Genomic DNA, 24,778 nt, shown 5'->3' on the forward strand with positions numbered 1-24,778 from the left:
CCAGATCAGCGGCTCTGACACCCCCTCCCCTCCCCTTCCCCAGATCAGCGGCTCTGGCTCCCCCTCCCCTCCCCTCAGGATTGCAGCTCTGACACCCCCTCCCCCTCCCTTTCCCAGATCAGCGGCTCTGACACCCCCTCCCCTCCGGATTGCAGCTCTGACACCCCTGCCCTCCCCCTCCCTTTCCCAGATCAGCGGCTCTGACACCCCCTCCCCTCCCCTCCCCTCCGGATTGCAGCTCTGACACCCCCTCCCCTCCGGATTGCAGCTCTGACACCCCCTCCCCTCCGGATTGCAGCTGAGCGCTGCAGAGGTCACCGCACGCGCACCGGGGTGAGGGAGGCGCCCAAACCTGCCCTTCCGCCTCCCCGGGACTGTGCCGTGCACCCTCCGGCCAGCGGCGCCTGCCTCTCCCCACCGCTGGGCTTTCCCTCCCTCTCTCCTTTTTTTTCTCCGCCGACGTCACCAGACCCTGCAAGGAGGAAGCCCCCCCCCCCCCGGTGCAGGAGTCCGCAGCAGGAACCAAGCCCGGCTGGGAGCAAACTAGAGAGCTCGGAACCAGGACCAAGCCCAGCCCGGCCTGGGAGCGAGAAAAGGAGCTGCGACCGCAGCCTGGGACATTGGCAAAACGGAAGAGGAGAAAGCAGGGCTGAGCCCGGATGAACCGCAACTCGCCCCGCAGTCACCTGGAGGCGCTGCAGAGGGGAACGTGAGGCAGAAGGGGAGGAGGGGCTCCCTGATATCTCCCCCTCTCTCCATCCTATTCCTCTCACTCCCTCCCTAGCTCTGGCTCCTCCAATTGTCCCACTCTCTCCAACAGAAATCCTATTCCCTCTCTCATTCCCTTAGCTTCAGTCTTTCCTCTCATACCAACTCCCTCTCCAACTGTGCCCTTCTCTCCTTTCTAAATGACCACGTTTCTCCATTACTAATTACCCCTCTATTCCTCCCATTTTCACTGTTCTCCTCTCAAGCTTTCCCCCTTTCCATTATTAATTCTCTCCCCATAACTTTCTCCTCTCTATCCATCCCCTTCTCTTTCATTCTCATTCCTTTCTACCCATTCCTCTCTCCAGCACTAACCATACTCTCCTATTCTCTTCTCCCCCGTCACTCCTCTCCCTCTCCATCCCTAATTCTCTCTCTCTACCCCCTCTCCATCACTAATTCTTCCATTTAACCAACACCTTGTCATCACTAACTCTCACTCCTCTCCCTAACCTCCCTATTCATCACTTTCTCTCCTCTCTTTACCCTTTCCCCTCCATCCCCTTTTTCTAATTGTCCCTTTTTCATTACGTTCCTCTATTTTCTTTTTTCCATCACATTCTCTTACATCCAACTCTCTCCATCACTAATTCTGCCTTTCTAACCATCCTCCACGCGCCATCTATCTCTCTAACCATCACTAACTTCTACTCTCTTTGCCCATCATCCTTCTCTATCACTATCATTTAACTTTCACCCTATCTCCAAAACTCTCACTAACCATTCTCCTATCTCATCACTCTCTCTAAGCATCTAACCCCTGCATCCCTTTCTCTAGCAATCCACCTCTCTTCTCTTTATCACCACTACCTTTCTACCCTTGCCTTCTGAAATATCCTTTTATCTATCACTTTTCTCTCTCTTAAGGTGTCCATCTCTCTCTAATGACCATGCATTCGCTCTCTCTACCCCTGCCTCTTTCCAAATGTTTCCTTCTCCTAACTCTACACCTCGCTGCAGCTTTCACTCTCGTCTCCCTCTTTCCAGTTCCTACTCTTCTCTCTAAACCATCCAACTGTTTTTAGTTCTCTCTCATCTCTAATAATCTTTCTTTTACTTTTTATAAAAATGCTACTTATTCTAGCTCAACCTTCATCTCTCTCTCCCTCTCATACAGATAAAGTGTCCTCCTCTCCAGTCCTAACTCTTTCTATTATGCCAGGCTCTTTCCACTCCTCAGTTTTCTCTTATCCTTTCAACCTTCTCCAGCTGCATCCCTCTCTCCTACTCTATCCCTCTCAGCTTTCTGCAGTTCACTTCTCTTGCTCCATCACCCTCCACTTCTATGACTTCCTCTTTCCTGTTTGCTAAATCTTTCTATCACTCTTCAGTCCTTTGGGTGAAGCAGGGAAATGGAGATTACAGACTACGGAAAAGTCCCATAATACTTGTGTCTAATAAAAAGTTATAGTACCTTCTTTAAAAACTCACAAATTTGCTATTTCATGACTTGCATATGATTTACAAAAAATGTGACTCATTCTGCCACAGCAAAGGAGAGAAGATGCTGGTTTTCTCTCCATGGAGACATGGCATGTAGGTTCTTTAGCAGTCGGGTGCTGCCAGCTTCCAAAAGGCTATCCAGGCGATTTCTCATCCTCTTAACGCTGTCCCTATCCTGCACCTATCTCTGCTACAGCCTCATCTTCTGCTGTGACTCCATCATGGAAAACCCAAGTTATCAGGATCACAGGTGCATCCTTATTCAAAATGTTGGAGGCAAGAAGCTGCTTCAGAAATCCGCTTCCTGCAGTTTAGGTCTGGATCACAAGGAGAGTCAGCATGACAGCCCCAGTCCAGCATCCAGTGCCATCAGACTGATTTACCTAGAGGAGAGCTGGAGTGAGAGGAACCTCACTTCCACGCCTGAAGATGTCTCCGGACAAGAGACCAGAAACAACACAGGGACCCCCAGCTTTGCTAGTAAGAGGCTTCCCCACACCATCATAGTTGGAGTGAAAAAAGGGGGCACCAGAGCAGTTCTGGAGTTTATCAGGGTGCATCCTGAGGTCAGAGCAATGGGCACTGAACCTCACTTCTTTGACAGGAATTACGATAGAGGACTGGATTGGTACAGGTAAGAAAATGATTACTAACAGGACGTCAAAATGCAGGAAACGATTTCTGGGAAAGTAATGCACATAACTTGTCCCAGATATTTGGAGGGACTTACGTGCTTAAGTCTCCCACTGAATAGATGGGGATAAAGAAATGTACTTAACTTTATCTGGATATCTTTGGAACTATGAATTCTCCGAGCAGACTTACAGCTTTAAGCAGAGGGACTGAACCTCTGCACTCAGCTAAAGTTCAACCCCACCGTCAGCCCCTGTTGTGTGCACACATTTATGTTGTTGGCAGGAAGAATAGTGAAAGCTCGGTTTTTGTGCACATAACTAGAAAAGTTACATGCACAAAGGATTTCAATATCGACCTTTATATTTATACTAAGTAAAGAGGTGTGAAAAATTGCAGCTATGGGAAAATAATCATTAGCTCAGGTTATGCATGTTGTAGATGAAGTGACTACAGAAGAAATCATTCCAACTCTCTCCCACAGTCCCTCCTCCTCGCTTTCCTGTATGTATCTCTCCCTCTCAATTTCTGCATGCGCTTGTCTGTCTCTCACTCACTGTGCCTGTCTCTTCATGTTTACCTGTCCGTTTGGCTGCTGAAGTGAGCAATATGGATTCTGTTCTACAGCAAGTGTTGCTGAATTAGGAACAAACATGAGTTACAGAAGTGAATATCCAAGAATTTATTTGTTTTAAACTGCAGAAATGGAGATCAAATATACCACTAGATAAATGATGCTATATAAACTGAAGTCAGGCAATGACTGCCACAGGGCACTGAAGTGTAGACCCCCCAGGAAGACAGAGAGATTACCGTCATGACATGATGTACATGTAATGCAGTCTTTACAAGTGTATTGATTGAGGGTGCCTGTAGGAGAACAGTGTTTGTATTGAATCTAGGGACTATATTTTTCATTCTTATGTGACTGTTGATTGTGTTTAAAAGATGAAGCATGACGCTAAAGGCACATCAGAACAGTACAGCTGAAGCTGAGGGTGCTGGTATTAGTGTAAAGGTTTAATCTGGAAACAGCCCTTCTGAACAAGAAACAGAAATGGAGAGCTTTTTATAGTTTGTGTCTTTTTACCAAGATTTCGCTCCTGCTGTAAACTTAGAAACATAGAACATGACAGCAGATCCTGAGGGACAGGAAGGGACAGCTTTACTGTCCCTTCCTGTCCCTCAGAAATCCCCTGGGCTTGTCCCTCGTCTCCATCACCTCCAAAGGGAGGCTGTTCCATGCATCCACCACCCTCTCTGTAAAGAAATATTTCCTTTAGATTACTCCTGGGTCTACTCCTCTCATCCTCAGCCCATGACTCTTCTACAGCTTCCTTTCCAATGAAAGATGCTCCCCTCCTGTGCATGGAAACCTCTGAGATATCTGAATGTCTCTATCCTATCTTCCCTACCTCACCTTTCCTCTAGAGTGTACATGTTCAGATCTTTAAGTCTATCCCATGTGATTTAGAAGGAAGACCACAGACCATGTTAGCAGCCACCCTCTGCAGCGACTCCATCCTGTTTATATCCTAGAAGGTGCAATCTCCAGAATTGTACTCAGTATTCCCAGTGAGGTCTCACCAGGGACCTGTACAGGGGCAGCATCACCTCCCTATTCTGCTGACCATTCCTCTCCCTATGCAGCCAAGCAGCTTTCTGACTTTTACTGTCGCTTCATCCACCTGTTTGGCCACCTTAAGGTCGTCTGATACTATCACCCCCAGCTCCTGCTCTTCCTTTATGCTTAGAAGAAATTCACCTTCCATACTGTACCTGTCCCTTGGGTTTTTGCAACCTAAATACGACTGCATTTTTTTAACATTAAATCTTAAATGCCAGACCCTAGACCATTCCTCGAACTTCGCTAGATCCCTTCCTCATGTTTTCCACACCTTCCTCTGTTACAGATTTTATCATCCACAAAAAGACAAATCTGTCCCAATAATCCTTCCATAACGTCACTCACAAAAATCTTGAAAAGCAAAGATTCAAAGGCCATTCCCTGAAGCACACTACTAGTAAGTCCCCTGTCCTGAGTGAACTCCATTTACCACTGCCCTTTCTCACCTCCCACTCAGCCAGTGTCTGTCAGTCACTGAACGTCCCATACCAAGGGAGCTCACCTATGCAGAGCCGTGTCACAGGCCTTACTGAACTACAAGTACACGACATCTAATGCTCTCCCAGATCCAACTCGCTTATCACTCAGATCACAGAAATTGATGAGATTCGTCTGACAAGATCTGCCTCTGGGAAAGCCCTGCTGCCTCGGATCTTGGGTCCATTCGATTCCAGAAACTGCACTGGGCTCTGTTTTAGTGGAAAATAGTCAAGAGATCAGACTAACTGGCCTGTAGTTCCCAGCCTCCTTCTTACTTCCACTTTTGGATATCGGAACCACATCTGCCTGTCTCCAGTCCTCCGGAACTACTCCCAACTCTAAAGAACATGTGCGCGCCTACATGCGCATGTTATAAAATCAGGTGTACGTGCGCGCCTACGTGCGCATGTTATAAAATCAGGTGTACGTGTGCGCATGTTATAAAATCAGGTGTATGTGTGCGCGCCTACGTGCGCATGTTATAAAATCAGGTGTACGTGCGCATGTTATAAAATCAGGTGTACGTGCGCATGTTATAAAATCAGGTGTACGTGCGCATGTTATAAAATCAGGTGTACGTGTGCGCTCCTACGTGCGCATGTTATAAAATCAGGTGTACGTGCGCATGTTATAAAATCAGGTGTACGTGCGCGCCTACGTGCGCATGTTATAAAATCAGGTGTACGTGTGCATGTTATAAAATCAGGTGTACGTGCGCGCCTACGTGCGCATGTTATAAAATCAGGTGTACGTGCGCATGTTATAAAATCAGGTGTACGTGCGCGCGTTATAAAATCAGGTGTACGTGCGCGCCTACGTGCGCATGTTATAAAATCAGGTGTACATGCGCATGTTATAAAATCAGGTGTACGTGCGCGCCTACGTGTGCATGTTATAAAATCAGGTGTACGTGTGCTCTCCTATGTGCGCATGTTATAAAATCAGGTGTACGTGCGCATGTTATAAAATCAGGTGTACGTGCGCGCCTACGTGCGCATGTTATAAAATCAGGTGTACGTGCGCGCATGTTATAAAATCAGGTGTACGTGCGCGCCTACGTGCGCATGTTATAAAATCAGGTGTACGTGTGCGCCTACGTGCGCATGTTATAAAATCAGGTGTACGTGCGCGCCTACGTGCGCATGTTATAAAATCAGGTGTACGTGCGCATGTTATAAAATCAGGTGTACGTGCGCGCCTACGTGCGCATGTTATAAAATCAGGTGTACGTGCGCATGTTATAAAATCAGGTGTACGTGCGCATGTTATAAAATCAGGTGTACGTGCGCGCCTACGTGCGCATGTTATAAAATCAGGTGTACGTGTGCGCTCCTACGTGCGCATGTTATAAAATCAGGTGTACGTGCGCATGTTATAAAATCAGGTGTACGTGCGCGCCTACGTGCGCATGTTATAAAATCAGGTGTACGTGTGCGCTCCTACGTGCGCATGTTATAAAATCAGGTGTACGTGCGCATGTTATAAAATCAGGTGTACGTGCGCATGTTATAAAATCAGGTGTACGTGCGCGCCTACGTGCGCATGTTATAAAATCAGGTGTACGTGTGCGCTCCTACGTGCGCATGTTATAAAATCAGGTGTACGTGCGCGCCTACGTGCGCATGTTATAAAATCAGGTGTACGTGCGCATGTTATAAAATCAGGTGTATGTGCGCGCCTACGTGCGCATGTTATAAAATCAGGTGTACGTGCGCATGTTATAAAATCAGGTGTACGTGTGTGCGCTCCTACGTGCGCATGTTATAAAATCAGGTGTATGTGCGCATGTTATAAAATCAGGTGTATGTGCGCGCCTACGTGCGCATGTTATAAAATCAGGTGTACGTGCGCATGTTATAAAATCAGGTGTACGTGTGTGCGCTCCTACGTGCGCATGTTATAAAATCAGGTGTATGTGCGCATGTTATAAAATCAGGTGTACGTGCGCGCCTACGTGCGCATGTTATAAAATCAGGTGTACGTGCGCATGTTATAAAATCAGGTGTACGTGCGCGCCTACGTGCGCATGTTATAAAATCAGGTGTACGTGCGCATGTTATAAAATCAGGTGTACGTGTGCGCGCCTACGTGCGCATGTTATAAAATCAGGTGTATGTGCGCATGTTATAAAATCAGGTGTACGTGCACGCCTACGTGCGCATGTTATAAAATCAGGTGTACGTGTGCGCCTATGTGCGCATGTTATAAAAGGAGGAAAGGAGGAGCAGAGGTGATATGATACAGACTTTCAGATACTTGAAAGGTTTTAATGATCCAATGACAACGACAAACCTTTTCCATAGGAAAAAAATCAGCAGAACTAGGGGTCACGATTTGAAGCTCCAGGGAGGAAGATTCAGAACCAATGTCAGGAAGTATTTCTTCATGGAGAGGGTGGTGGATGCCTGGAATGCCCTTCCGAAGGAAGTGGTGAAGACCAGAACTGTGAAGGACTTCAAAGGGGCGTGGGATAAACACTGTGGATCCATAAAATCAAGAGCCCGTCAATAAAGAGTGGGTGGCTCGCCAGAATGACGGCTACTGTCTGGAGATAATACCCTTATTCAATAAACATACACATGGTTACTGTGACTCCAACATCACTCTAAGCTACAACAGCAAGAGGAAATGTGGAAAAAAGGATTCGCACTCACAAAGTGGGGAGTAGCTGGCTTGTTACGGCGGTTACTACCCCAAACCAAATAAGCCTGATACTTCACTTTCAATGCATATCCAGCATAGCTCTCTGCTTCAACGGCAGGGGAGAAGAAAAAATGATACTTCACGCATATCCAGCATAGCTCTCTGCTTCAACGACAGGGGAGAAGAAAAACTGATACTTCACGCATATCCAGCATAGCTCTCTGCTTCAACGGCAGGGGAGAAGAAAAACTGATACTTCACGCATATCCAGCATAGCTCCCTGCTTCAACAGCAGGGGAGAAGAAAAACTGATACTTCACGCATAGCTCTCTGCTTCAACGGCAGGGGAGAAGAAAAACTGATACTTCACGCATATCCAGCATAGCTCTCTGCTTCAACGGCAGGGGAGAAGAAAAACTGATACTTCACGCATATCCAGCATAGCTCTCTGCTTCAACAGCAGGGGAGAAGAAAAAAGGATTCGCACTCACAAAGCGGGGAGTAGCTGGCTTGTTACGGCGGTTACTACCCCAAACCAAATAAGCCTGATACTTCACTTTCAATGCATATCCTGCTTCAACCGCAGGGGAGAAGAAAAACTGATACTTCACGCATATCCAGCATAGCTCTCTGCTTCAACGGCAGGGGAGAAGAAAAACTGATACTACACGCATATCCAGCATAGCTCCCTGCTTCAACGGCAGGGGAGAAGAAAAACAACCAATAAGGGCTGATTAACACAGTCTGGGTAAAACAAATAAGCATGGGTGTAGCTTGCTTATTGCGGCAGTTACTTCTCCTACTACCCATAACTAATCAAGCTTGATATTTCACTTGGTTGCAGCTCCATCACTGCTCTCTACATTAATGGTGGGGGTGGAAGGGAAATTGAACCAAAGAGCTAAGAGAAACAGATAAGTATGAGAAAAAAATGTGAAGCTTGCTGGGCAGACTGGATGGGCCGTTTGGTCTTCTTCTGCCGTCATTTCTATGTTTCTATAATCAGGTGTACGTGCGCATGTTATAAAATCAGGTGTACGTGCGCATGTTATAAAATCAGGTGTACGTGCGCATGTTATAAAATCAGGTGTACGTGTGCGCTCCTACGTGCGCATGTTATAAAATCAGGTGTACGTGTGTGCGCTCCTACGTGCGCATGTTATAAAATCAGGTGTACGTGCGCGCCTACGTGCGCATGTTATAAAATCAGGTGTACGTGCGCGCCTACGTGCGCATGTTATAAAATCAGGTGTACGTGTGTGCGCTCCTACGTGCGCATGTTATAAAATCAGGTGTACGTGCGCATGTTATAAAATCAGGTGTACGTGTGCGCTCCTACGGGCGCATGTTATAAAATCAGGTGTACGTGCGCATGTTATAAAATCAGGTGTACGTGCGCATGTTATAAAATCAGGTGTACGTGCGCATGTTATAAAATCAGGTGTACGTGCGCGCCTACGTGCGCGCCTACGTGCGCATGTTATAAAATCAGGTGTACGTGCGCGCCTACGTGCGCATGTTATAAAATCAGGTGTACATGTGTGCGCTCGGGTAGCACGCACACATGTACATCGCACATGCTCCTTTTAATATCTACCCCTGTACGTTTAGATCTTTAATTCTAACCCCATATCATTTAGAAGGAGGACCACAGACCATGTTAGCAGCCTCCCTCTGCAGCGACTCCATCCTGTTTATATCCATTTGAAGGTGCAATCTCCAGAATTGTACTCAGTATCCCCAGTGAGGTCTCACCCGGGACCTATACAGAGGCAGCATCACCTCCCTTTTCCAGCTGGTTGTTCCTTTCCCTGTGCACCCAAGAATCAATCTGGATTTTGCCATCACCTTATCTATCTGTTAGGCCACCTTAAGATCATTAGATATGTTTTGTGCATAGAATTTCATCTCCTATATTGTACTGCTCCCTTGGGTTTTTGCAACCTAAATACAAGATTCTGCATTTTTAGCATTAAATCTTAGCTAGCAGAAATTAAACTCCAGGAGGACGACTCAGAACCAACATTAGGAAATGTTTGCTCATGGAGAGAGTGGTGGATGCCGGGAATGGCCTCCTAAAGGAGGTGGTGAAGATGAGAACAGTTAATTAATTCAAAAGGGTATGGGACAAACTCTGCAGATCCCTAAAGGCTTGAAGAAAGGGATGGGTGTAATAGTTTCACCTGGAGTAACCTGCACGGAGCGGCAGTTACTACTCTTAACAGAAACATGGAGTGGAGGGCCTCAGGGATCTGTACTAGGACCTGTGCTTTTCAATATATTTATAAATGATCTGGAAAGAAATACGACGAGTGAGGTAATCAAATTTGCAGATGACACAAAATTGTTCAGAGTAGTTAAATCACAAGCAGATTCTTATAAATTGCAGGAGGACCTTGTGAGACTGGAAGATTGGGCATCCAAATGGCAGAGGAAATTTAATGTGGATAAGTGCAAGGTGATGCATACAGGGAACAATAACCCATGCTGTAGTTACACAATGTTGGGTTCCATATTGATTTATTTATTTAGAAACTTTTATATACCGGTATTAGTGGGGACATCATACCGGTTCACATAATAACTGAAAGCTTGGAAAATACATTTCAACAAGGAGAAAGAAACTGGGTGGGGGTAAACCATAAGGCAGTAGGAAGGATAGAGAAAACAAGAAGGTCATAACTATAGAAAACAATTTACAAATTTACAATGAAAGTCTCCTTAGAATAAGGAGAGGGCGGTCATCTGAATGGGGGGGGGGGACTACGGAGGGGAAGTGCAAGAACTATTCTGTGTATTTATTAGTATGGTTTTAATATTGATGTCAAGCAGGCAACAGCCAACGAACATTCAGTAATTAAAATGACTCACATTTTCTCTAATATATTTCCCAAACACCAAATATTTCAAACAGCAGCACAAGAATAACATCCAAAAATGTAAAATAGGATTAAAAATCTCCAGCTCTCTATACCTGGGATTTTTTATTTCCAATCACCCAAAGATTGTTGTGGATTGGGGGAGTGGGGCCCTGACAATCTTTAACATCTCTCCCCCCCCCCCCCCCGCCCCTCACACACACCAGCTCTCTCTCACTCACATATATGCTGTCACACACACCAGCGCTCTCTCACTCACATATATGCTGTCACACGCACACAGGCGCTCTCTCACTCACATATATGCTTTCACACACACACAGGCGCTCTCTCACTCACATATATGCTGTCACATACGCAGTCTCTCTTGCTCTCATACACACGCAGACATGCGTAAAATTTCCATGAAGGGGCTGGTGGTGGGAGATTTTAAACTGCTGGATGTTCATTGGATCATCTCATCTGTACAATCCGTTAGTAGAGAGATCCTGGACTCCCGTCAGGCAATTATTAATGGAATCCATGATGGAGGGTTGCTTACAAAGGGAGAAAGTGTTACTGGTGTCCAGGGAGGTGGTCACCTGGCCTCCAGTGATCATCAGCTGGTGAGGTTTGATAAGAGCCAAAGCAGAAAGGCTCACACAAAAATCAAAGTCCTGGACTTCAGGAGTAGCAACTTCCTTAAAACAGGAGGAGCTGGCAGGGGCAGATAATTTCCATGACGTAATACAAGGAGGGGTAACTTTAGAACCACGCACGTAGCAGTAACGTCCTCATGTACCGCTGTCCGCTAATGTTCAAAGCAGTTTTGTACTGCAGTAAAGTCTTAGTCCAGTGCGCACAACTTACGTGCAGGCAGCAGTTAAAGTTATGTGCAGATTTTTCAAAACCCAAAAGTCTGCAGCTAATTCCTGTGCTTGTCTCATTTGCAAAGCCTTGGAACGTGTAATTGTACGCAGGTAATACCGGCGTTCCAGGTGTCTTTGAAAGGTACCGCAGGAAGGCCAACAGATCTTTAGAAAAGCATCAGTCAGATTTCTCACAGAAGTTGCTGAAAACGTAAAGGATAAAGTCTTAGCCTTGAAAGAACGAAGCCCGGGACAAATATGTGATAAAGCTGAAAGAGGCAAGCAGGGTAGTGAAGATGTGAAAGATGAGAGCACGGCTGCAATGTGAGGAGGGAAAAGCAGATTTGGCAAATGCTCCTTGTCAGGCTGCTGCCTTATTCTGCTTCTTAATGTTTCCCTCTCTTTATTTGCAGAAGTCTGATGCCCCGAACATTGGAGAGTCAGATTACGATGGAGAAAACTCCTAGTTACTTCGTCACCAAGGAGGCTCCGAAGCGCATCTTTAGCATGTGCAGAGGCACAAAGCTGATCGTTGTGGTCCGAAATCCCGTGACCCGGGCTATCTCAGACTACACCCAGACGCTCTCCAAGAAGCCGGACATCCCAAGCTTTCAGGAGCTGGCATTTCAGAACTGGAGCTCGGGGGTGGTGGACACATCCTGGAACGCGATCCGTATCGGGATGTATGTGAAACATCTGGAGGCCTGGCTACAGTTCTTCCCTATTTCACAGATGCACTTTGTGAGCGGAGAGAAGCTGATCACAGACCCGGCTGGAGAAATGGGCAGAATCCAGGACTTTCTGGGGATCAAAAGGATCATCACAGACAAACACTTTTATTTCAACAAAACAAAAGGTTTCCCCTGCTTAAAGAAGACGGAAAGTACCAGTTTAGCACGGTGTTTGGGAAAATCCAAAGGAAGAACTCACGTCCAAATTGACCAAGAGGCAATAGATCAACTTCGAGAATTTTATAGACCATATAATATTAAGTTTTATGAAACAGTTGGACAGGATTTTCATTGGGAATAAGCTTTCTGAACACAGCACATTAGGGACAAATCCTCCGTGAACATCAGCAAGTCAGAAGGAGAGAAGCTGCCAACTCTGCTGAGATCTCCAGAAATAAAGTATCACGGATTAATGAAGTAATTTCCAGACAAATTAAAGGCAGTTTCAAATTAAAAAGAATAAAATAATTCAATATTTGATTAAAATGAGCCATCTTTACCCTCTTCCCCACCTCTTCATAAACACACATGCGTGCACACACTCGCGTACATAGAACTGACCTCACACTGCCAAGTAAGCACAAGGTCCTATATCTGGCATTTACACACTCGCGTACATAGAACTGACACTCATACTGCCAAGTAAGCACACGGTCCTATATCTGGCATTTACACACTCGCGTACATAGAACTGACACTCATACTGCCAAGTAAGCACACGGTCCTATATCTGGCATTTACACACTCGCGTACATAGAACTGAACTCATACTGCCAAGTAAGCACACGGTCCTATATCTGGCATTTACACACTCGCGTAGATAGAACTGACACTCATACTGCCAAGTAAGCACACGATCCTATATCTGGCATTTACACACTCGCGTACATAGAACTGACACTCATACTGCCAAGTAAGCACACGATCCTATATCTGGCATTTACACACTCGCGTACATAGAACCGACACTCATACTGCCAAGTAAGCACACGGTCCTATATCTGGCATTTACACACTCGCGTACATAGAACCGACACTCATACTGCCAAGTAAGCACACGGTCCTATATCTGGCATTTACACACTCGCGTACATAGAACCGACACTCATACTGCCAAGTAAGCACACGGTCCTATATCTGGCATTTACACACTCGCGTACATAGAACCGACACTCATACTGCCAAGTAAGCACACGGTCCTACATCTGGCATTTACACACTCGCGAACATAGAACTGACACTCATACTGCCAAGTATGCACACGGTCCTATATCTGGCATTTACACACTCGCGTACATAGAACTGACACTCATACTGCCAAGTAAGCATAAGGTCCTATATCTGGCATTTACACACTCACGTACATAGAATTGATCTCATACTTCCAAGTAAGCACACGGTCCTATATCTGGCATTTACACTCGCATACATAGAACTGACACTCATACTGCCAAGTAAGCACACGGTCCTATATCTGGCATTTACAGCAGCAGACAATTCAGACAAGGCTAGTCATTAATAAAACTCAACAAAGAGTCATTGAAATTCACAGCCCATCCATGTGCTCATGAAAAGACCCTCTGTCTCTAAGGTCAAGGGAGACAGTCACTATCCCCAGGCTCGTAGAGAGACAGTCTCTATCCCCAGGCTCATAGGGAGACACAGTCTCTATCCCCAGGCTCATAGGGAGACACAGTCTCTATCCCCAGGCTTATGGATACTGTTACGACTGTTGCTGCCCAACGTCCCCACTCCACCCTCCTTACCTCTTTGGCGACTCCTCCTGCAGTTGATGGACGTCTGGCTGCCGCAGCGTCTGCCTGCCGTCCTCTCTGGCGTCCCCGGACTGGCTTGGGCGCTGCATCCCGCCATGTTGTTCAGCTGCCATAGGGCGCGCCGCGCAGCCCTGCTTCTTATTTTTTCTTTGGTGCGAAACTCAGGGGCGTCCCCCTGTGATGTCGTCATGCATCCCGGATACAAAAGCCTACTCTGTTTGCTAGCTATTCGAGTTAGCAAGGGATTCCTTGCAGATGGGATTCGCTCTCTGTACCTAGCTACTCTGCCTCTCCATTATTGGACTTCCTCTATCGGGGTACCCACTCCTCGGGGGCCTCTCTCTTTTCTTTCAGGTCACTGTCTGGAACCGGTACTCGCTCCTCGAGGGCCCATGTTCCTGGACTCGCTGCCTGAGCTCACGTCTGCTTGGAAGAAACCGCTGCCTACACCATCAGTGAGTTACCATCTATATTCTCTCAGAGCTGTTCCCTGGAACCAGGTACTCGCTCCTCGAGGGCCTGCCTCTATTCCAGCTTCTGTGTTACCTTCCAGGAGAAACCGCTGTGTGAGTAATCAACCAATGAGGCTCTATACCAGAACCCTGTGTATGCCCCACTGTACTCACTATCTCAGTTTCTCTCCTCTACAGCACAGCTATTGAGGGATCGCTGTTCCAGTGTCCTGGGGGACTACAAGCCCAGCCACTGCCACCTCTGGTGGCTTCTCAACTCTGTTTAATAAAAGATAATTCTATGTTATGTGTCCTAAAGCTGAGCCTGACCTGTGACCCCTCACGGGACTTCCCCCCATGGGCGTGGTCATCTACCACAGTGTCCAAGGGTCCACCCAGAACCTTACAAACAATAACAGATTACTAACTCCATGGATCCGGCACGGTGCAATGCCCCACAGGCCATTCCAGGCCTGGTCCTGCGCATTTCAGAACAGCAAGACGCATTGGAGAAATTCACCTCAGTGCTTCATCAGCTGCACGCACAGAAGACCCAAGGCGCTACTTCCAGTAATGAAGGTCAGTTACATGAAGTAACTTTAAAGACTACTGTACTGCTGGCTGCTCCAGTTAATTTCTCACGAGAGATTCAGAAGACCAGGGGCTTTCTAAACCAGTGCTGCATGCATTTTGCATTACAGCCTTCTCACTTTCCCACAGCCTTGTCCAAGACCACTTACATTCTATCTTATCTTGATGGAAGGGCCTTGTCTTGGGCCTCTACACTGTGGGAACGCAAGGATCCTATTTTGCAGGATACAGATGAATTTTTGGACTTATTCAAATCTGTTTTCGATGATCCTGCCCGAGTGACCGTTGCCGGTTCTGCTCTGGTGGACCTGAAGCAAGGCAACAGACCACTGGCTGATTTTGTGATAGAGTTTAAGACTCTTGTTACAGAACTCTGCTGGGATCCCGAATGCCTCAAGACTCTCTTCAGAGGCCTGGATACTCGCTTGAAGGACGAGCTGGCCACTCGTGAAACACCTGACTTGCTGGATGAACTAGTGGCTTTGGCTACTAGGATCGACCACCGGCTTCGTGATAAGGTGAAAGAGCTCTGGCCTAATAGAGGACCAGGTCAGAAGGAGGCTAGTGCTAAACCTGCACCTCGGATGGTTCCAGCAATTCCTGCTGCCAGTGGAGATGAACCGATGCAACTTGGTCGCAGCCATTTGACTTCCAAAGAGAGAAGACTTTGGAAGAGGCATGGTCTGTGTATGCCCAATTCGTCCGGGAAACAGACAGGCCTAAGTCCTGCAGGAGGACTGTTCTTAGGCCTTACGACGCCCGCTCCTCCGCTCTCTCTCCCAGTCTCCTTGACCTGTGGACTGTCTGAGTTTCAAACTCTTGCCCTGGTGGATTCAGGGGTAGAAGGCAACTTTATTCTTCGACGCCTAGTGGAACATTTGAGGATCCCTCTCGACACTTTGGTTCCACTACTCCTATCTTCCATCCATGGGGAGCCCTTAACCGGGTGATGTGACTTGCCAAACTGTACCGGTAACTCTTCGTACTGGAGCTCTCCATACCGAGTCAATTCCCTTCTTTGTGTTAGAGAAGGTCATGCACCCTTATCGTCCTGGGGTTATCCTGGTTGCAGTCGCATCAACCCCAATTTGACTAGGCATCCTTGGAGCTTTCCCGCTGGGGCCCAGGTTGTCATGAAAAGTGCCTTAAGGAGATTGCTCCTGTCATCTGCATGCCTACAATTCCAGTGATGCTGGGATTGCCACCCCAATACGCATCTTTTAGTGATATGTTTTCCAAAGAAGCTGCTGACATTCTTCCTCCACATAGATCCTATGACTGTGCCATAAGACAAACCCAATACTGAACCTCCTAAAGGACGTGTCTATCCACTCTCAGAGATTGAGAACAAGGCGATGTCCGAATACATTGAGGAGAATTTACAGAAGGGGTTTATTAGACCATCGAAGTCTCCAGCCGGTGCAGGCTTCTTCTTTATAGGGAAGAAGGATGGTACCTTACGTCCTTGTATCGATTACCGAGGTCTGAACGAGATCATGATTAAAGACCGCACCCACTGCCTTTAATCTCAGAGCTGTTTGACCGGCTTCAGGGAGCCAAAATATTCTCAAAACTTGACCTGAAGGGGGCCTACAACTTAGTTCGCATTCGCAGTGGCGACGAATGGAAAACAGCCTTCAACACTCGAGACGGCCATTTGGAGTACTTAGTAATGCTCTTCGGCCTGTGCAACGCACCCGCTATATTTCAGAACATGATGAATGACATCTTGCGGGACCTGTTGTACAAGAATGTCGTGGTATACCTGGATGATATCCTGATATTTTCTCAGGATTTGCCCACTCATCTAGAGAATGTCAAGCAAGTACTACGCCGACTCCGTGAACACCGGCTCTATGCCAAACTATCCAAGTGCGAATTTCATAAAGACTCCGTGCCTTTTCTTGGCTATATCATGTCTAAAGATGGCTTCCAGATGGACCCTCTAAAGTTAGAGAGTATCAAAAATTGGCCCCAACCTACCAGCCTGAAGGCCCTGAGATGATTTTTGGGGTTTACCAACTATTATAGAAGCTTTATAAAGAACTACTCTTCTTTAACGGTACCCTTGACCACAATGACCCGCAAGGGTGCCAACGCTTCAAAATGGTCTGGAGGAGGCCATTTCCGCTTTTGAGAAATTAAAGACTGCCTTTTCCACGGAACCATGCTTGTGGCATCCTGACCCCAACAAGCCATTTATCATAGAAGTTGATGCTTCGGATGTCGGCGAGGGGGCTGTATTGAGCCAAACTGGAGACTCTAAATCCTTACGTCCCTGCTCTTTCTTCTCACGACGTTTCTCCCCGGCAGAGAAGAATTATGGGAGTGGAGATAAAGAGCTCGTGGCTATTAAGCTAGCATTCGAGGAATGGCGGCCTTGGCTCGAAGGCGCTCATGGACCATAAAAATCTAGGGTATCTCCGCCATGCGCAACGTCTTAACCACAGACAAGCTAGATGGTCCTTATTCTTCAATCGTTTCGACTTTGTGCTTAAATATCGCCCCGGAGACAGAAATACCAGAGCTGATGCCTTGTCATGTTCCTTTCTCTCGGAGGATGTGCCTGAAGAACCTCTGCACATAATTGACCCGAAGAAAGTCATCTTGGCGACTACACATTCTGTGCCCGCTGGTAAGACCATCGTGCCTAAACACCTCAGGAAGAAAGTGCTCTTTTGGGTGCACGATTCCAAGCTGGCTGGCCATCCTGGTCAACGTCGCACCCTGCTCAAGATCCAGAAGTTCTATTGGTGGCCTACTATCAAGAAAGATACCCTATCCTACGTGGCATCTTGTACCAACTGTGCCAAACACAAACCAGCTTCTGGCCAACCGTGGGGATTGCTGCAACCACTGCCAGTTCCGGAACAGCCCTGGTCACACATCGCTACTGACTTTGTAGTCAATTTACCCCTTTCTGGAGGAATGAATACCATCTGGGTAACAGTTGATCGCTTCAGCAAGATGGCCCATTTCATGGCACTGCCTGGCTTACCTTCAGCCTTGGAGTTTGCGAAGCTCTTCATATCGCACATTTTTCGCCTTCATGGCCTACCAAGACACATTGTTTCAGATAAAGGATCTCAGTTCACGGCAAGATTCTGGAGGACCTTGTGCAAGTTATTCGACATCTCTCTAGACTACACTTCAGCCTATCATCCGCAATCAAATAGCCAAACAGAATGGATGAATAGAACCTTAAAACAGTTCATTCGACCCTATGTGAGTTGCCATCAGAATAACTGGGCTGAACTGTTATCTTGGGCTGAATTCGCCATCAATTCTCATCCAGCAACATCAACTGGATCAACACCTTTTGAAGTGGTATATGGACGCTCTCCAACACCGCCACTTCCACTGAAACTCTCAGTGACATCCCCAGCAGCTTAGTCTACTGCTGATGAAATCCATAACCTGTGGACTCAGACGAAAGACATGCTAGTTAAAGCGAGTGACCGTGCTAAGAAGTTTTATGATGCTCACCATTCTCAAGCGCTTGTCTTCAAATCTGGTGACAAAGTCTGGTTATCTACCAAACATCTCAGACTGAAGTTACCCTCCACTTGTTTTGCTCCTCACTACGTTGGACCATTTCCAATCCTCTGACATCTTGGCAACATCACTTACAGTCTGAAGCTACCATCCGGACTAAACATCCACAACGCTTTTCACATTTCACTCTTGAAACCTCTCATACTCAATGAATTCTCTTCCAAGACTCAGAAACCATCAGCCATCAATACAGAAGATGACCTAGAATTTAAGGTCAAAGAGATTCTTGATGTCTGAAGATGAGGCAAAACACTTGAATACCTTCTTTCTTGAGAAGGTTTTGGCCCTGAAGAAAACTCTTGGGAGCCTCAGGCTAACATCCTTGACAAAGAGATGCTCCGTCAATTTCATCTCGCGCATCCTTTGAAGCCTAAACCTGGTACCCGCAGAGGAGACCGCCCTTTGAAGGGGGGGTACTGTTACGACTGTCGCTGCCCGTCTCCACTCCGCCCTCCTTACCTCTTTGGTGACTCCTCCCACGGTTGATGGACGTCTGGCTGCCGCGGCGTCTGCCTGCCGGCGTCCCCAGACTGGCTTGGGTGCTGCATCCCATGTTGTTCAGCTGCCATAGGGCACGTGCACTGCACGGCCCTGCTTCTTATTCTTTCTTTGTCGTGAACCTCAGGGGCGTCCCCTGTGATGTCATCATGCATCCCGGACACAAAAGCCTACTCTGTTTGCTAGCTATTCGAGTTAGCAAGGGATTCCTTACGGATGGGATTCTCTCTCCATACCTAGCTACTCTGCCTCTCCTTAATTGGACTTACTCTATCGGGGTACCCGCTCCTCGGGGGCCTCTCTCTTTTCTTTCAGGTCACTGTCTGGAACTGGTACTCGCTCCTCGAGGGCCCATGTTCCCGGACTCGCAGCCTGAGCTCACTTCTGCTTGGAAGAAACTGCTGCCTACACCATCAGTGAGTTACCATCTACTTTCTCTCAGAGCTGTTCCCTGGAACCAGGTACTCGCTCCTCGAGGGCCTGCCTCTATTCTATCTTCTGTGTTACCTTCTGGGAGAAACCGCTGTGTGAGTAATCAACCAATGAGGCTCTATACCAGAACCCTGTGTATGCCCCACTGTACTCACTATCTCAGTTTCTCTCCACTACAGCACAGCTATTGAGGGATCGCTGTTCCAGTGTCCTGAGGGACCACAAGCCCAGCCGGGCTTCATCTCTACTCACTACTGCCCCCTCTGGTGGCTTCTCAACTCTGTTTAATAAAAGATAATTCTGTGTTGTGTGTCCTAAAGCTGAGCCTGAACTGTGGCCCCTCACAGGACTTCCCCCCATGGGCGTGGTCATCTACCACAGTGTCCAAGGGTCGACCCAAAACCTTACAAACAATAACAGACACACAGTCTCTATCCCCAGGCTCATAGAGAGACAGTCTCTTATCTCCAGGCTCATAGGGAGACCGTCTCTTATCTCCAGGCTCATAGGGAGACCGTCTCTATCTCCAAGCTTATGGAGATACAGTCTCTATCCTCAGGCTCATTGGGAGACAGTCTCTATCTCCAGGCTTATGGAGACACAGTCACTATCCCCAGGCTCATAGGGAGACAGTCTCTATCCCCAGGCTCATAGGGAGACCGTCTCTATCTCCAGGCTGATAATAGAAAATATTATTTTTACTTATCGCATAATTAAGCCCTGAAATGTTGCCAGAGGATGTGGTGAAAGCTGTTAGTGTAGTTGTATTTAAAAATGGAAGAAAAGCCCATTAACCATTATTAAGCTGGAGTTGCAGAAATCCACTGCTTATCCCTGAGATAGCAGCTTGGAATCTATCGACCTTTAGGGATCCTGCCAGGTACCTGTGACCTGGATTGGCCACTGCTGGAAACAGGATAGAGGGCTTGATGGACCTTTGGTCTGACCCAGCATGGCAATTTCTTATGTTCTTGTCATTCCCCCTTCTCATCTTCCATAGCCATTCCTCTCCCGCTGATCCATCCCACAAACTCCTTGTGCATCTGATTTCTCCTCCATACATTACCCAGGCCAGGGTAAGTGGCAACATTTTCCTTTGTGCCCCCGGCTGGTGACAGCTGGTGGGAAGAGAGGGCAGGCGTATTAGGTGGGTGAACGGGCAGGAGCAGTGGGAATTCCACTCGCTTGTGCACACTCAGCCCATCCTTCCCCTCATGGCTGTTCAAGAGTCGGAGAGTGATCTGTAAGCAGCAGCAGCCCTAATCCCTCCCCATGCAGGGCTTGCCCTTACCACAGAAACTCATGCAAAGGCCGCACCATTGCAGGACCTGCGAGTGCCTGCTGATTGACGGACTCATCGCTGACTCCCACTGCTGCTGCTGCCCTTTCAGCCACTTGAGACCACAGCTGAAGGTTTGGGAAGCGCTCCTGCATGTGGAGTGAATATCCTACATTTTCACTAGAAGATGATATACAAGAAATATTCATCACTGCAGTTCATTCCCTTGCAGTTTAAGACATGTTTTGCTTTCTCAGAAATCATATTTAAATGTATCTCACAGAAGAGCATTTCTCCAATGTCCACTCTATATGCACCCATGTGTACTGGATTGTGGGAAATAATATATAAGCACAAAAGGTCTAAGGGAATTCTGAGGATGATGCAGACAGTACAGGGGTCTCTGGGAATAATGGAAATGATGCTGTGGGAATACCAGGAGTGAGGCACAGACAGGATTCAGATCTGTAGGAATGCTAATATTAATGTACACTCAGAACACAGGTCTGAGGGAATGCTGGGCTTGATGTATACCCAGCATACAGGTCTATGGAAATGGTAAGACTAATGTACAAGCAGGATACAAGTCTGTGGGACTTCCAGGAGTGATGGTACACAGAGGGTACAGATCTGTGAGAATACTGAGACTTATGTACACACAAGATGCAGGTCTATGTAGGAAACCAGAAGTGATGTACAGTCAGGATACAGGTCTATGGGAATGCCAGGAGTGATGCATCCACAAGATGCAGGTCTGAGAGAATTCCAGAAGCAAAATACAGACAAGATATAGATTTGTGGGAATGTCAGATGTGATGTATACCCACAACACAAGAATTTGGGGATAGATTGATGCAGGTCTGTAGGAATCTCAGAAGTGATGTACATACATAATGCAGGTATGTAAAGTGGGAATATTGTGTGGGAATATTGAGTGTGATGCACACCCAGGATGCAGGTTCTCTGGGAATGCTGGGAGTGCTGTACACATAGGTTACAGGTGTGATGCACACCCAGGGCGCAGGTTCTCTGGGAATGCTGTAGGTTGCAGGACTGGGAATATTGAGTGTGATGCACACCCAGGATGCAGGTTCTCTGGGAATGCTGTGAGTAATGGTGAATACATGAGTAAGATAAGAGCAGAGGCACAACCTCTAGTTCAGCTATTAAGCTTTCTAGGGAATGCCCTATATTTGCTTATTCGACAAATAACTGGAATTTTATTGCCCTGTAGATCCAAAATACAGATAACCTGCACCCCTCAAAGCAAAACATAAAGGCAACATCTATAATAAATGTGCATTGTAAGTTGATGATATAATAAAGGAAAACTTACAGTAAGATAGTGTAAACCTGTAATTTGACAAGCAAAGTGACAGGACCTTTACTGCGTCCCTTCACCAGCAGCTTGCGTAAGCACGAAACTCAGCAAGAAGAACGTCCTCATGAGCCAAACCTGAATCCAATAGAAAATCCCTAGGAAGACTTGAAGACTCCTGTCCACAAACAATCCCCGCCCAACGTGAAAGAGAATGGCCAAAACCTGCGCCATCCCGCTGAGCAAAGTGGGCAGACCCTTACCCTAAATGACTCAAGGCTGTTATTCCTGCAAAAGGGGCCCCCACCAAGTACTGAGTCAAGGGCTGTGAAGACTTATGCAACCAACACTTTCTGCCGTTTTATTCTTAATTACTTTTGGAATATTTCTATAATTGTTCCTTTAAGATGAAAGTGTTGAATAGGTTTGTAGAAGTCAGTGAAGCAAGCTCCTACTTTAATGTATTTTGGTTTGTATGTGTTAGCAGAATGAGAAGACTTTTACAAGGCAGTGTAGGCTATGGTTGGATGGATGAAGACAGTGCTCGCAAACTAAAACTGTTAGGTAGGTAGTGCAGCCTCCTGGGAACCTTGTGTGTCTGCTGGAAACCTGAGTCTTACACATTGTGACCCACAAGGATGCTGTATTACAGGAGCTGCCTTCTGATGCCCACCACATGCATTGCATCTCCTTCCTTGAAAAGGAATTGCAACCAACTGAGAATATTAATAACTCTCCAGGAAATGGGCCTTGATGAATGGGAACCTGAGGAATTAACTTTGAGTCTTCAGGTAAATTCCTCTAAAGCCACTGAGGAGTAAGATTATGACTTATGTATGAAATGAGTCCGTAAATCATAGCTTTTCAATCCTCTGTTGCACACGTTTACCCTACTCATGTGGAATATTAAGCAGAAAGCTGTCCTGGAGTCCAGGGAGACAGAATTCTTACTGGATTTAGGAATAGGGAACGCAATCTAGGGTGCCAAATCGTATCCAGGCCAGAGAGGAGCCTGCGTCGCTTGCTTTAGGGTCATTGGCCGGCCACTATGGCACTTTGCCTATGGGCATCAAAATCTTAAATCCATTTTGGGGAAATGTTAGCTGCACAATCGTGATCACCTTTCAAATATAGGGCACGACAACTGTCTACAATATTATAGAGAGAGGGAATACTTCCTGCTGTGGGTATAGATTCCAGGGGAACCACTCCATATCACTATTTCCCACTGCAAATGCTGCAGAATCGGCCAAGCAATCAATTAAAAAAAACAAAAAAAACACATGCACACACACACTCACAGCTCTGCCAATGAACCTCGTTCCTGCCCTCCAGCACCCCCTGCTCTTCCAGTACTGAGATCCCCATACACACACACACACACACACTCACACACACACACACTCACACACTCACACAGCTCTGCCAATGAACCTCGTTCCTGCCCTCCAGCACCCCCTGCTCTTCCAGTACTGAGATCCCCATACACACACACAAGCTCGTTTGCTGCCCTGTACAAACAATTAGTGTGCTGGCCCCTCCTCATCCTGGTTTTTTTTTTGTTTGTTTTTTAACATTTAATTTGGTTTTCCTTTACTGTCCAGGGCCAGTGCAAGGGTATTAGGCACCCTAAATGAATCTTACAGCTTTGTGCCCGGCCTTCCGTACACATAATTTAAAATTATGCATTTATAATAAAAAAGACTTTACATGAAAAAGGACACTCTTAAAGTAAAAGTATCACAACAGTGTGTTTATATTATATTTACATGCATTGCTGCACCCTGCATAAAAGCTAAAGAGACACTTGGAACACACATTGCATCAGGACTATTGTAATGCATGCTGGGTGTGGACTTGGTCATCAGAAAGCCATGAGCAAATTACAATATAATAAACCTCCCATTCCAAAACAGTGCTAACTGCAAACATTACTCCAGGCACCTATTAAGAAAACAGAAGAAGCTAAGCTGCTCGAGATGCCCTCATAGAAATGACGTTAGCAGAATCCTAACCTCAGTCACAGTCACACATGCAGAACAAAGAGACAGAAATGGAAAAATGCAGACAAAACTGAACTAGAAACCGCAACAGACCAGACGCTGTATGGAGTGCACTAATGGAGAAAGAGGAACATGATCATTCCTCAGAAAACATCAAACAATAAAATCAAGAAATATGAAGCAGCGTCATAACAGTAAAACCACACTAATAATAATTCATTTTTCAAATTAGCTGATGAACAGAACATCCAACAATTAAAAACTTATTTTTTTTATTTCCCAAACACCAATAAAATATTTCAAAATATCTGATGAATAAAAAATCCAATAATTTAAAAATGTTATATCCCCACCCCAAAAAATAAATATTTCAAAAGAGCAGAATTTTCAAATTACACCCAATAATTAAAACTAATAAGGATTTAAAAAATCTCCAACTCTCCATACCTATGATCTTCTGATTTCTGGTCACCCTGAGACTGTCGTGGATTGGGGGAGGTAGGGACGCCTAAATTTTATCTTCTCTCTCACACACACGCACAATAACACATTAATTCTCTCACACACTCCCTCTAACACAAATACATTGTGTGTGTGTGTGTCTGTGAGAGGCTATATGTAACACATGGGCTCTCACACAGTCAGACACACACACGCACAATAACACATTCATTCTCTCACTCACTCCCTCTAACATACACAGGCTCCCTTTCCCTCACAGATACATTGTGTGTGTGTGTGTGTGCCTGTGAGAGGCTACACGTAACACATGGACTCTCACAGGCACACAGACATACACACAGGCTCTCACACAGTCAGACAC

At 46.4% G+C, this 24,778-nt stretch overlaps 1 protein-coding gene across 1 annotated transcript; it reads left to right on the top strand.

The window, feature by feature from the left end:
* Nucleotides 1-253: 253 nt before the first annotated feature.
* Nucleotides 254-12,636, top strand: HS3ST2 (heparan sulfate-glucosamine 3-sulfotransferase 2). The gene is made up of 2 exons (XM_029577370.1): nucleotides 254-2,845; nucleotides 11,735-12,636. The coding sequence occupies exons 1-2, from the start codon at nucleotides 2,298-2,300 to the stop codon at nucleotides 12,351-12,353; spliced, it is 1,167 nt and encodes a 388-aa protein (XP_029433230.1). The 5' UTR covers nucleotides 254-2,297; the 3' UTR covers nucleotides 12,354-12,636.
* The last annotated feature ends 12,142 nt before the right edge of the window (nucleotides 12,637-24,778 follow it).

The sequence above is a fragment of the Rhinatrema bivittatum genome, chromosome 14, assembly GCF_901001135.1.
Source record: "Rhinatrema bivittatum chromosome 14, aRhiBiv1.1, whole genome shotgun sequence".
NCBI lineage: Eukaryota > Metazoa > Chordata > Amphibia > Gymnophiona > Rhinatrematidae > Rhinatrema > Rhinatrema bivittatum.